The 14,115-nt window shown below is 40.8% G+C and overlaps 1 protein-coding gene across 3 annotated transcripts in view; it reads left to right on the top strand.

The window, feature by feature from the left end:
• Nucleotides 1–14,115, top strand: part of ssbp2b (single stranded DNA binding protein 2b) — a 110,684-nt gene that overhangs the window by 36,720 nt on the left and 59,849 nt on the right. For all 3 annotated transcript variants that reach the window (XR_012386603.1, XM_009305684.5, XM_073915268.1), the window contains exons 3-4: nt 6,222–6,283; nt 6,372–6,456. Coding sequence is in view for 1 of the 3 variants with exons in the window: in XM_009305684.5 (XP_009303959.1) it covers nt 6,222–6,283; nt 6,372–6,456 (147 nt within the window). In the remaining 2 variants the exon portion in view is untranslated. The remainder of the gene's footprint in view (nt 1–6,221; nt 6,284–6,371; nt 6,457–14,115) is intronic.

Raw genomic sequence — 14,115 nt, 5'->3', positions numbered from 1 at the left:
ACAGCTGATGGAGTATACACTAACCTGCACATTATTCAGACACAAGATGGTGCCAAACAGTCAAAAACACAAAACTGACAGACGAAAGCAGCTGATGGAGTATACACTAACCTGCGCATTATTCAGACACTAGATGGAGACAAACAGTCAAAAACACAAAGCTGACAGACGAAAACAGCTGATGGAGTATACACTAACCTGCACATTATTCAGACACAAGATGGCGCCAAACAGTCAAAAACACAAAACTGACAGACGAAAGCAGCTGATGGGGTATACACTAACCTGTGCATTATTCAGACACTAGATGGAGACAAACAGTCAAAAACACAAAGCTGACAGACGAAAACAGCTGATGGAGTATACACTAACCTGCGCATTATTCAGACACAAGATGGCGCCAAATAGTCAGAAACGCAAAGCTGACAGAAACTAAAACAGCTGATGGAGTATACACTAACCCAAGCATTATTCAGACACAAGATGGCGCCAAACAGTCAAAAACACAAAGCTGACAGACGAAAACAGCTGATGGAGTATACACTAACCTGCGCATTATTCAGACAAAAGATGGAGACAAACAGTCAGAAACGCAAAGCTGACAGAAACTAAAACAGCTGATGGAGTATACACTAACCTGCGCATTATTCAGACACAAGATGGCGCCAAACAGTCAAAAACACAAAGCTGACAGATGAAAACAGCTGATGGAGTATGCACTAACCTGCGCATTATTCAGACACAAGATAGCACCAAATAATCAGAAACGCAAAGCTGACAGAAACTAAAACAGCTGATGGAGTATACACTAACCCAAGCATTATTCAGACACAAGATGGTGCCAAACAGTCAAAAACACAAAGCTGACAGAAACAGCTGATGAAGTATGCACTATGGGTGTTTTCCAGCACTGGGTTGCAACTGAAAGGGTGTCCGCTGTGTAAAACATATGCTGGAATAGTCGGCGGTTAGGCGGCCCCTGCTAAATAAGGGATTAAGCCAAAGGAAAATGAATGAATAATTATAATGCACATCTTTTGCAAAGCAGCTCTGGACCTATAAATATTATGAAAAGTGCCACACAAATAAACTTGAATAGAGTTTTTTTAGGAAAAGCACATGTTTGCTTTGTTTTAATCAGCTGCTCTTGAGGGTTTTATTAGTGATGCAATGCTTTTAAGAAAAAACTGAATCGTTTATGCCTGAATGAGTTTGTTTAATCTGGCTGAGGCATTGTGGGATTGATCTGTATGAAGGAAAGCGTGACATTTTGAAGCACCGCTTTGATATTTTTAGTCTGTGTGTTATTTGCATATGAGTCATGCTCACTTAAGAGTACGAGCCCTTCTGAGAAACACAATAATACACATTTAGCAGTTCTGATTGTTGCTCTAATTCCAGAGCAATGCTGATCATAAGAGCGACAGGCTTCAGTAGTCATTCAGATTCGCAAGGTTAACTCGTCTCAGACTGGACTGTTTAAAGGGAGATGCTTTGAAATGTGTGTTAAATAGAGAAAACAAAACGGCAGCTGTTGTGGTGCAGTTTTAAGGGATAGTTCACCCTGAAATAAAAATTTACTCACTATTTAGTCACTCTCAAGTGTTTCCAAACCAGTTACTTATTCCTGTTGAACAGAAAAGAAGATCCATCGACTTCCACAGGAGGAAAAACAAATCCAATATAGGCCAATTCTGAAAGCGTAGTGCTTTATACATTTCTGGAGATTGTGAATTATGTAGCCAGAAGTACTTATGGCTGCATTTCATCTTTAAAATGAACGCTACGGGGGCGGTATGATGCCATTCTTTTTAGTGCTACCAGATGACCAATTACCTCCGTATGGACGACTTTATCCAGTGTTACTACTTTATCCAGTGGCTCACCGCGAACGTCAGTGGACTTTAGACGCAGAGAGGAGTTGACCATGACAATGGGATTTAAGTCTGGTAAAGAATGGACCCAGAAAGCAGGTAAGACAAAAACAAAAGCCAAAAAATAAAATAAACCAGTAAATAACAGGGTGCAAATGTGGTAAAATCTAAAAACATGGTAAAAATCAGGTGAGGGCTTTTCTTTTTTTGGATTGCTTTTGATAACACTGTTGGTTTGGTTTAGGGAAGGGGCGATCGGGTCAGTCGGTGCTTTTGAAAACACTATCGGTTTGGTTAGGGGAAGGGGGCGATCGGGTCAATTGGTGCTTTTGAAAACACTGTTGGTTTGGTTTAGGGAAGGGGGCGATCGGGTCAGTCGGTGCTTTTGAAAACACTGTTGGTTTGGTTTAGGGAAGGGGGCGATCGGGTCAGTCGGTGCTTTTGAAAACACTGTTGGTTTGGTTTAGGGAAGGGGCAATCGGGTCAATCGGTGCTTTTGAAAACACTATCGGTTGGGTTTAGGCAAGGGGGCGATCGGGTCAATCGGTGCTTTTGAAAACACTATCGGTTGGGTTTAGGGAAGGGGGCGATCGGGTCAGTCGGTGCTTTTGAAAACACTATCAGTTTGGTTTAGGGAAGGGGCGATCGGGTCAATCGGTGCTTTTGAAAACACTATCGGTTGGGTTTAGGGAAGGGGGCGATCGGGTCAGTCGGTGCTTTTGAAAACACTATCGGTTTGGTTAGGGGAAGGGGGCGATCGGGTCAATCTGTGCTTTTGAAAACACTATCGGTTGGGTTTAGGGAAGGGGGCGATCGGGTCCATCGGTGCTTTTGAAAACACTATCGGTTGGGTTTAGGGAAGGGGGCGATCGGGTCAATCGGTGCTTTTGAAAACACTATCGGTTGGGTTTAGGGAAGGGGGCGATCGGGTCAATCGGTGCTTTTGAAAACACTGTTGGTTTAGTTTGAGGGAAGGGGGCGATCGGGTCAATCGGTGCTTTTGAAAACACTGTTGGTTTAGTTTGAGGGAAGGGGGCAATCGGGTCAGTCGGTGCTTTTGAAAACACTATCGGTTGGGTTTAGGGAAGGGGGCGATCGGGTCAATCGGTGCTTTTGAAAACACTATCGGTTGGGTTTAGGGAAGGGAGCGATCGGGTCAATCGGTGCTTTTGAAAACACTGTTGGTTTGGTTTAGGGAAGGGGGCGATCGGGTCAGTCGGTGCTTTTGAAAACACTGTTGGTTTGGTTTAGGGAAGGGGCAATCGGGTCAATCGGTGCTTTTGAAAACACTATCGGTTGGGTTTAGGCAAGGGGGCGATCGGGTCAATCGGTGCTTTTGAAAACACTATCGGTTGGGTTTAGGGAAGGGGGCGATCGGGTCAGTCGGTGCTTTTGAAAACACTATCAGTTTGGTTTAGGGAAGGGGCGATCGGGTCAATCGGTGCTTTTGAAAACACTATCGGTTGGGTTTAGGGAAGGGGGCGATCGGGTCAGTCGGTGCTTTTGAAAACACTATCGGTTTGGTTAGGGGAAGGGGGCGATCGGGTCAATCTGTGCTTTTGAAAACACTATCGGTTGGGTTTAGGGAAGGGGGCGATCGGGTCCATCGGTGCTTTTGAAAACACTATCGGTTGGGTTTAGGGAAGGGGGCGATCGGGTCAATCGGTGCTTTTGAAAACACTATCGGTTGGGTTTAGGGAAGGGGGCGATCGGGTCAATCGGTGCTTTTGAAAACACTGTTGGTTTAGTTTGAGGGAAGGGGGCAATCGGGTCAGTCGGTGCTTTTGAAAACACTATCGGTTGGGTTTAGGGAAGGGGGCGATCGGGTCAATCGGTGCTTTTGAAAACACTATCGGTTGGGTTTAGGGAAGGGAGCGATCGGGTCAATCGGTGCTTTTGAAAACACTGTTGGTTTGGTTTAGGGAAGGGGGCGATCGGGTCAGTCGGTGCTTTTGAAAACACTATCGGTTGGGTTTAGGGAAGGGGGCGATCGGGTCAATCGGTGCTTTTGAAAACACTATCGGTTGGGTTTAGGGAAGGGAGCGATCGGGTCAATCGGTGCTTTTGAAAACACTGTTGGTTTGGTTTAGGGAAGGGGCGATCGGGTCAGTCGGTGCTTTTGAAAACACTGTTGGTTTGGTTTAGGGAAGGGGGCGATCGGGTCAGTCGGTGCTTTTGAAAACACTGTTGGTTTGGTTTAGGGAAGGGGGCGATCGGGTCAGTTGGTGCTTTTGAAAACACTGTTGGTTTGGTTTAGGGAAGGGGGTGATCGGGTCAGTCGGTGCTTTTGAAAACACTGTTGGTTTGGTTTAGGGAAGGGGGCGATCGGGTCAGTGGGTGCTTTTGAAAACACTGTTGGTTTGGTTTAGGGAAGGGGGTGATCGGGTCAGTCGGTGCTTTTGAAAACACTGTTGGTTTGGTTTAGGGAAGGGGGCGATCGGGTCAGTCGGTGCTTTTGAAAACACTATCGGTTTGGTTAGGGGAAGGGGGCGATCGGGTCAATCTGTGCTTTTGAAAACACTATCTGTTGGGTTTAGGGAAGGGGGCGATCGGGTCAATCGGTGCTTTTGAAAACACTATCGGTTGGGTTTAGGGAAGGGGGCGATCGGGTCAATCGGTGCTTTTGAAAACACTATCGGTTGGGTTTAGGGAAGGGGGCGATCGGGTCAATCGGTGCTTTTGAAAACACTGTTGGTTTAGTTTGAGGGAAGGGGGCGATCGGGTCAGTCGGTGCTTTTGAAAACACTATCGGTTGGGTTTAGGGAAGGGGGCGATCGGGTCAATCGGTGCTTTTGAAAACACTATCGGTTGGGTTTAGGGAAGGGGCGATCGGGTCAATCGGTGCTTTTGAAAACACTGTTGGTTTGGTTTAGGGAAGGGGGCGATCGGGTCAGTCGGTGCTTTTGAAAACACTATCGGTTGGGTTTAGGGAAGGGGGCGATCGGGTCAATCGGTGCTTTTGAAAACACTATCGGTTGGGTTTAGGGAAGGGAGCGATCGGGTCAATCGGTGCTTTTGAAAACACTGTTGGTTTGGTTTAGGGAAGGGGCGATCGGGTCAGTCGGTGCTTTTGAAAACACTGTTGGTTTGGTTTAGGGAAGGGGGCGATCGGGTCAGTCGGTGCTTTTGAAAACACTGTTGGTTTGGTTTAGGGAAGGGGGCGATCGGGTCAGTTGGTGCTTTTGAAAACACTGTTGGTTTGGTTTAGGGAAGGGGGTGATCGGGTCAGTCGGTGCTTTTGAAAACACTGTTGGTTTGGTTTAGGGAAGGGGGCGATCGGGTCAGTCGGTGCTTTTGAAAACACTGTTGGTTTGGTTTAGGGAAGTGTATTGATGGGGAAATCAGTCGGTCAGTCAGTCAGTCAACCGCGGCCTCTGGTGGATTTACATGAGAGAAATTTGAGCACTGGAAAAAGCGTACACAGCGGCCTCTGGTGCATTCGCAAAAACTAAAACTGAAAAAAAAAACGCAGCTCCTGGGACGCATTTAGCACTCTCCAGAAATTTAAATAGGGCTACGTTTTCAGAATGAGCCTGAGTTGAACAATTACAATGGAACTACAATGGTTACAGGTTTTCAACATATTCAAAGTACCTTCTTTGACTTTAAAAGAAGAAAGAAGCTCATAAAGGGAAAGAAAAGTATGACAGAGTGTTCATTTTTGGGTCAACTATCCCTTTGAATGGAAAACAAATAATGTGAAATGTCTAAATAGACTGATAAATATACTAAATTTATTGAAAGTGACATTTATTATGATGAAAAATTTAAATATTAGAATTTTTATATAATGAGCCATTTAATAAAAATCACAGTTTTAACAAAAACATTAATATATTAATAATAATATAGTAGTAATAAAGTAATAACAGTTTTGTTTTTTTTACAAACATTTTTAAAAGATTTGTGGTTGCTCAAATGGAAATAAAGACTGCTTTAAATGATTTCTGCATTAAATTGTAAACATATTCCCATACAAATAGCTATTTTAAATTCTAATAATATCACTACAAGGGCGACACGGTGGCTCAGTGGTTAGCACAGTTGCCTCACAGTAAGAAGGTTGCTGGTTCTTGTCCCAGCTGGGTCAGTTGGCATTTCTGTGTGGAATCTGCATGTGCTCCCGGTGTTGGCGTGGGTTTCCAAACACATGCACTTAAGGTAAATTGGAAAATCTTATTGGCTGTAGTGTATGAGAGTGTGCGTGAATGAGTTCCGGGTTGCGGCTGGAAGGGCATCTGCTGTGTAAAACATATGCTGGAATAATTGGTGGTTCATTCCGCTGTGGCAACCCCTGATAAATAAGTCAAAGATTTATGTCTGTGGTTTTCTCTTCTCTGTGTCCAGATAAGATGGGAGAAGAACATAACGTTAGGAGAACCTCCTGGATTTCTACATTCATGGTGGTGGTAAGACTCTGTCGTTAAATGTTCCTCATGTGCTGTTAACCGCTGCTTCATTCATTCATTCATTCGTTTATCTCTGTGTGTTTTGCAGTGTATTCTGGGATTTGTATTGTGCGGCTCCTGAGCGGAGAGAAAACTGCGAGCATTCCAGTGAAGCCAAGGCATTTCATGACTACGTAAGTTTATTTCACTATTGAATAAAGCTGAGAGCGAAGATGGAGAATTGGATGGATGAACTAAAAGGTAAACGGATGGATAAACTTATGGGTAAACGGATGATAAATAGACTGATTAGTAAATGGATGGATGGATGGATGGATAAACTAATGGGTAAACAGATGTGTGAATAAAATGGTGGGAAAACGGATGATAAACTGATCAGTAAATGGATGGATGGGTGGATAAACTGATGGGTAAACAGAGGGATGGATGGATGGATGGATGGATGGATAAACTGATGGGTAAATGGAGGAATGGATGGGTAGATAAACTGATAGGTTAATGATTTAATAAATTGATGGGTAAATGGGTGGATAAACTGGTGGGTAAATGGATGATTGGATGATGGATAAACTAATCAGTAAATGGTTGGATGGGTGGATAAACTGATGGAGTATGAGTCGGTGGATTGATAGATAGATACATTGATAAATGAAGATCAGTGGATAGATTGATGGATTGGTAAATGATGGGTAAATAGACGAAGGGATGGATTGATGGATGGATGGATGTATGGATAAACTGATAGGTAAATGATTTAATGAACTGATGAGTAAATGGACGAATAGATGGATGAATGGATGGATGAATGGATGGATGGATGGATGGATAAACTGATAGGTAAACCATTTCATAAACTGATGGGTAAATGGATGGATGGATAGATGATGGACAAACTGATCAGTAAATGGATGAATGGATGGATAAACTGATAGGTAAACAATTTAATAAACTGATGGATAAATGGATGGATGAATGGTTGGATGGATTGATGGATGGATGGATGGATTAACTGATAGGTAAATGATTTAATAAACTGATGGGTAAATGGATGGATGGATGGCTGGATAGATGGATAGATGATGAACAAACTGATCAGTAAATGGATGGATAAACAGAGGTAAATGGATGGATGGATGCATAAAACGATGGGTAAACGGATGAATGGATGGATGTATAAACTAATGAGTGGATGGATGGATGTATGGATAAACTGATGTGTGGATGGATGGATGGATGGATAAACTGATGTGTGGATGGATGGATAGATGGATGATTGACAAACTGATCAGTAAATAAATGAATGGATGGATAAACTGATCGGTAAATGGATAGATGGGTAAACCTATGGATGGATGGATGGATGGATGGATGGATAAACTGATAGGTAAACAGATGGATGGATGGAAGTATAGATGGATGGATGATGGACAAACTGACCAGTAAATGGATGGATGGATGGATGGATGGATGGATGGATAAACTGATAGGTAAACAGATGGGTGGATGGATGAATAGATGAATAGATGAATGGATGATGGACAAACTGACAAGTAAATGGATGGATGGAGAGATGGATGGATAGAGGGGTGGATGGATGGATAAACTGATAGGTAAACAGGTGGGTGGATGGATGAATAGATGGATGGATGATGGACAAACTGACCAGTAAATGGATGGATGGAGGGATGGATGGATAGAGGGATGGATGGATGGATAAACTAATAGGTAGACAGATGGGTGGATGGATGAATAGATGGATGGATGATGGACAAACTGACCAGTAAATTGATGGATGGAGGGATAGATGGATAGAGGGATGGATGGATGGATGAATGGATGGATAAACTGATAGATAATAGACAATCTGATCGGTAAATGGATGGATGGAGTATGAGTAGGTGGATTGATGGATAGATACATTGATAAATGAAGATCAGTGGATAGATTGATAGATTGAAATGGAAAAATTAATGGATAGATAATTTGATAAATGAAGTGTGATGAATATATATAGATAGATAGATAGATAGATAGATAGATAGATAGATAGATAGATAGATAGATAGATAGATAGATAGATAGATAGATAGATAGATAGATAGATAGATAGATAGATAGATAGAATTAGATAGAATTAGATAACTGATGGAGAGATAAACTGATAACTGAGGAGGCTGCTGAATAGATGGATTGATTCAAATGGATAGATGATTGATTCTTGATAATTGTATGAGTGAATAAACGGATGGATGGATGGACAGACGTATAGATGAGAAGGCGGATGTTGATGAGTAAGGATCTCACCGCAGTGTAAGTGCTGTTTCCCATAATGCCGCAGTGCATCAGTGTGTCGGTAAGGCCGAGTTCTCAGAAAGACCAAATGCTGCTGGACTCACAGGAAGGAAGTCTGATTCAATTTCCAGTGTCCCTGGGCTGCGGGTCACCTTAAAGGGACAGTACACCAAGTTCAAATTCTGTCATCATTTGCTCTCCCTTCACTTGTTCCAAATTTGTTTGACTTTTTTTTCTTTTGTTAAACACAAAGTCCAGCGCAGAGCACGTGCTGTTTTTTAGTTACTGTGTTCGTTATGAGCCTATGCAAGTCCAAGCTCTTACACACTGCTGAATACACACAGGATGTTCAGCAATACACAAATATCTTTACAGATGAAAACAATTAAAGGATTAAAATGATCCAGAAATGATGATTTTCTACATCAATATAAACAGCACTGCCTCCATGCCTTCTCCACCTCGGGGGGCTTTTTCAGTTTATTCATGACGATCTGCATCTGTATAATGTGATTATTATTAGCAGTATTATTGATTATCTGCAGATTTATATTTGTTTTAATAAACACAAGTTTAGATTTTCCAGCTGTGGGTTTTTGGAGACGTCTGCATCACCATAAGAGCATAAGAGCAGGACAAGTGTTTGGATATAACTAGGGCCAGACAGAATCTGCAGACATTTTTTGCTATTTCTGCTTAGAATTTTGTAAAAAAATAAAAATAAAAAAAATCTGCGGATTTCTGTGGAATTATTTTGGGAGTGTTATAACTAAAAACTTAATACATGAAATTAAAAATAATAACTTTTTAACTTCTATTTAATGTTTACAATATGCTCTCATATAATATCTTTACTAAAAGACAGAAAATATTACTTTACAAACTGTATTTTAAATAGCTTAAACAGGCAATTTTATATTAGTCGATATTATTACAGAAATTAATTTTAAAAATTAAATGAATATAAATGTACACACATTTACACAAGTAAATAAACAGACTCAATGATGAGCTAAAAACTTGCAGATTTCTGCGCGCACAGATTCCGTGTGGGCCTATTGTTCATTTATTCCTTTGCTGGAGATTAGAACTGAATTTAAAAATAGTTTTGAAGCAAATCTTTGCGCTTAAAGGAATGTAAATATGTGGGCTAATGGATGTGTTCAGTGGAGGGAGTTTCCACCGTTTCCTCACTCCACCAAAGTAAAGGAATAAAGTAATGAGTGAAAGTAAAGTAAAGAGAAAGTGAAGAGGCTGAATGGAGGAGGCTTGTTCTTTATCCTCGCGCTGCAGATGCTTTGTTTAACTGTTTTCTTGCTAGTGAAGCGTTCACTTTTTACACTTACAAAGTTGCCATGTAAATTGCAAATGCACCATGGCGTGACGCAACTGACTCTTAAAGGGAATGGGAGATGAGACTCTGATTGGCTAAATGCAGGTTTTGTTCAAAACACACCCAGAACTCATTAGGAGAATAAGCCGTGTTAGACCATGCGCCGAGCGCAGACCTTATTTTTCCATCCTTTAATAGCAAAAGTGGATCCAGACACAACCTTAATGCTTTTACACCATGCGCTTTACACTTTGCGCCTAGATTGTTAAAATAGAGCCCTTTACCACATTCTCACCCTGTTATTTACTTGTTATTAGAATTTTTTTGGGGTTTTGTTTTTGTCCTACTGGAACTCGCTGTCATCGCAATCAACTCTGCTCCACATCACAAATCTGCCGACATACATTGTGAGCCTGGTAATAGCAGAAGAGCCCTCCATACGGAGGTAAGCAGTCAGCTGGTAAGCACGCGTAAAGGAATGACATTATACCATCCCGTAGTGTTCGTTTTAAAGATGAAATGCAGCCATACGTACTTCTGGCTATGTAATTTGTGACCTCCAGAAATGTTTTTAGGGATGCATTTTCAGAATGAGCCTATATTGAAACGATCCCTTTAATGGTGCAGTCTAAAAGGTTGACACCTGGTGGTTGAACTAGGTATTGCAGTACAAATTCAAAACACAGCAGAGTTTTTGGTCCCACTTTATATTAAGTGTCCCTAACTACTATGTACTTACATCAAAAAAATAAATACAATGTACTTACTGTGTTTATAATGTATTTGAGAACACTTGTGGTGCTTTTGAGTTGGGATAGAGGTTGGGTTATGGACAGGTTTGGTGGTATGGGTAGGTTTAAGGGTAGGTTAAGGTGTAAGGGGTGGTCAACAGTGTATTTACAAATGTAATTACAAAAGTTAATTACAGATTTAATTACATACAGGTATTTAATCAAGCATAAGTACATAGTAAATACATGTATTTACACAATAAGTACATTGTAACAAACTATTAACTCCTATGTAAGTACATATTAGTTAAGGCCACTTAATATAAAGTGGGACCGATTTTTTTCCCCCCTTTTTTCACCCTCCGTTAACTCCGCGCAAGCGCAGGTTGCCAGACAAGCCTACACTGTGTCCAAACTACTTGCGATGACAGATGGAATATTTACCATGTTAAAAGGAGCAACCCAGAGTGCTGAAACAAGGTGTCCGCGGGGTCTTAAAAAGTATAAAATATTATATAATATTATATTATAATATCCATCCAAAATATTATCGGAAATACTGTGAAAAATTCCTTGCTCTGTTAAACATAATTTGGGAAATATAAGAAACAGATCTTCACAGGAGGGCGTTTTGACTTCAACTGTAAACGTTCAATTACACACGACTGCTTCACCCAAACACACGTCTGCTGCTCCTCAAAGCTCAGTTTAGATGAGGAGTAAAGAAGATCACTGCTTTGGCCTCAAACTCATTTCTCTTTCCAGCAGCAATTAGCTGAATTTCCTCTGAGAGCGTCTGGAGTGTCGACACAACACCAGTAATTACAGAGAGCTCAAACCAGAACATCTCTGTCCAATACAGCTCCTGCTTTTCCTTCACTAATTGCTCGTTTTCAGCAAATGCACTCTGGAGTTATCACGCACCGCATCGCAGAACTGCAGCTATTTTTCGTTTTGTCTTTCAAATACATAAAATATTTTATTTCTAAATATTTTTATTTGTTTTTTTTAGCTTGCAGTAGTGCATATGTTTCACTATTATAAAGCTGTAGCATATGCATAATAGTTTTTGTTTTGTTCATATTTACATTTTTGATCCTACATTTTATAATCAATGCAATTGTTTTTAACAAAGTTAACAAACAGTTCCCATTGTTAACTTGTGGCTTATTACCTATAATTTAGATATTGGCTGTTTATTAGTACTCAGTAGGGGTGTAACGATACACTCAGCTCACGATACGATGTGTATCACGATATAATGTTCACGATTCGATATGTATCACGATATTTGGAAGAAAAATTGAAAATTAAACTGAAATGCAAATTTTACCAAGTAAACTATTTTTTATGTATTTCTTTTGTTTCAACTTGTTAAACTGAACCTTCTTTAAGAAAATAAATTAAACAGGCCTGTCCCTGGAAAATAAAACAATTTAAAAACTTCTTAAAATATTATTGAACATTACTAGCCATTATTGAACTTATTAGCCACATTTCCAGGTATTTAATTCATATTTAATTAAATTCATTTAGAAATATCTCTAATTACAATTGTGACTAGTCAAAACTCATTTAGAGATATCTGCAAATATTTTTCAATGGAAGTCAGTGGAGGAATATGACTAGTCATAATATTTTTGCAGATATCTCCAATCGGATTTCGTACTAGTACAATAGTAATTGCAGATATCTCTTATTGTCATTCTGACTAGTCGAATTATAATTATGACTAGTCAAAATATAATTAGAGATATCTCAAAATATATTTATGGATAGTCACAACAAAGGTTTAAATGCTAAAACGGCTTGCCATACGCGCGCGTCTATCAAAGTCCGCCCTCTGTAGGAACAGCTCACTGTCAGCTCACGTCATGTGTGATTTTGCGGCGGGAACATTATTTGAAGACAGAATGATATTTTAGGGTGAATTGTTCCTTATAAATACAGTATGTGACTCTTTTAATACCATTAGGAGGTATCCCTGTCGCTGTGCAAAGTTTGTAAATCACTGTGAAGACTTTAAAACTTAGGATGTTTGACCCAGTATGCGTGTCAAAAAGCGGACGAGTCTAAAGCAATGACTGTACAACCGAAATGTTGCCAGACGTCTGATTTTGAAGGATGGGCCATCCTCTGTTTCAACTCCACTCATCTTGGTCTACTAACATTACTGCTGCTGCAGTCTGAACTCACGTGCGACAGCAGGTGGAACGTAGCTCACGTGCAAACAGCTCAACTAATAAGAGAAAACGGACGTCATATCGTAATCAAATCGTCATAACGCCACGATGCATATTGAGACATTTTTGCATCGCAATAAATCGTACAACGATAAATCGTTACACCCTTAGTACTCAGTAATTACAAAAAGTTGGCACAGTATGGAAAACACAAATAAAAAAAGAAGTGATTTCTAAATGTACTTTGACTTGTATTTCATTGCAGACGATAAAACAAACATTATTTAAACACCAATTATACCAATTTTGGTTCTTGCAACACATTTCAAAAAAGTTGTAGCAGTACAGCATTTACCACTGTGTAGTGTTGTCATTCCTTTCCACAACACTTAAGAGACATTTAGGGACTGAAGACACCCATTTTGTCCCATTCTTCCTGCAAACAAGTCTTAAAGTGGACAACAGTACAGGGTCTTTGTTGTTGCAATATGCACTTCAAAATGTGCCACACATTCTCTGTTGGAGACTGGTCAGGACTGCAGGCAGGCCAGTCAAGTACCAGTATCCTCCGCAGTAGGAGTCTGTAATGTGTGCAGAATGTGGTTTTGCATTGTCTTGTTGAAATATGCATAGTTGTCTCTGGATAAAAATGCAGCATAGTGTGCTCCGAAATCTCTGTGTGCTCTTCAGCATTAATGGTGCAGCACAGAAGTGCAAGTTACCTTTGCCAAGGGCACTGACACAACCCCATGCCATGATAGACCCTGGCGTTTGGACTTGTTGGGGGAAAATGGCGTCCATTTCTCCCTCAAAACTTCCTGAAATACTGATTCATCTGACCACAGTACACGTTTCCACTGTGGGATGGTCCATATCAGATGCCTCCGAGCCCAGAAAAGTCAATAGTGCCTCTGGACACTGTTAACATAGGGGTTCCTTTTGGCACGGTACAGTTTTCACTGGCGTTTGTGGATGTAACTACGTATTAAGGTACTTGACAAAGGTTTGCCACAGTAGTCCTGAGCCCATGTGGTGATCTGGCTCATAGATGAATTAGGGTTCTTGATGCAGTGCCGCCTCAGGGATCGGAGGTCACGTTTGTTCATCTTAGGCTTGCACACTTGTCCTTAACAAACTGAAATTCCTCCAGAACCCTTCAATAAATGTTCTGCACTGCTGAAGGTAAAATATCCAAATGTCTTCCTCTCTTTTTTTGAGGAGCATTGTCTTTAAACATTACATCCCATTAACTATCCCGTTCACGATTTTACTAGCCCTAAACTGCTCCCGTCT

This window comes from Danio rerio, chromosome 10 (genome assembly GCF_049306965.1).
Source record: "Danio rerio strain Tuebingen ecotype United States chromosome 10, GRCz12tu, whole genome shotgun sequence".
Lineage (NCBI taxonomy): Eukaryota > Metazoa > Chordata > Actinopteri > Cypriniformes > Danionidae > Danio > Danio rerio.
The sequence above is the reverse complement of the archived record's forward strand: the minus strand, read 5'-3'. Positions and strand labels throughout refer to the sequence as shown.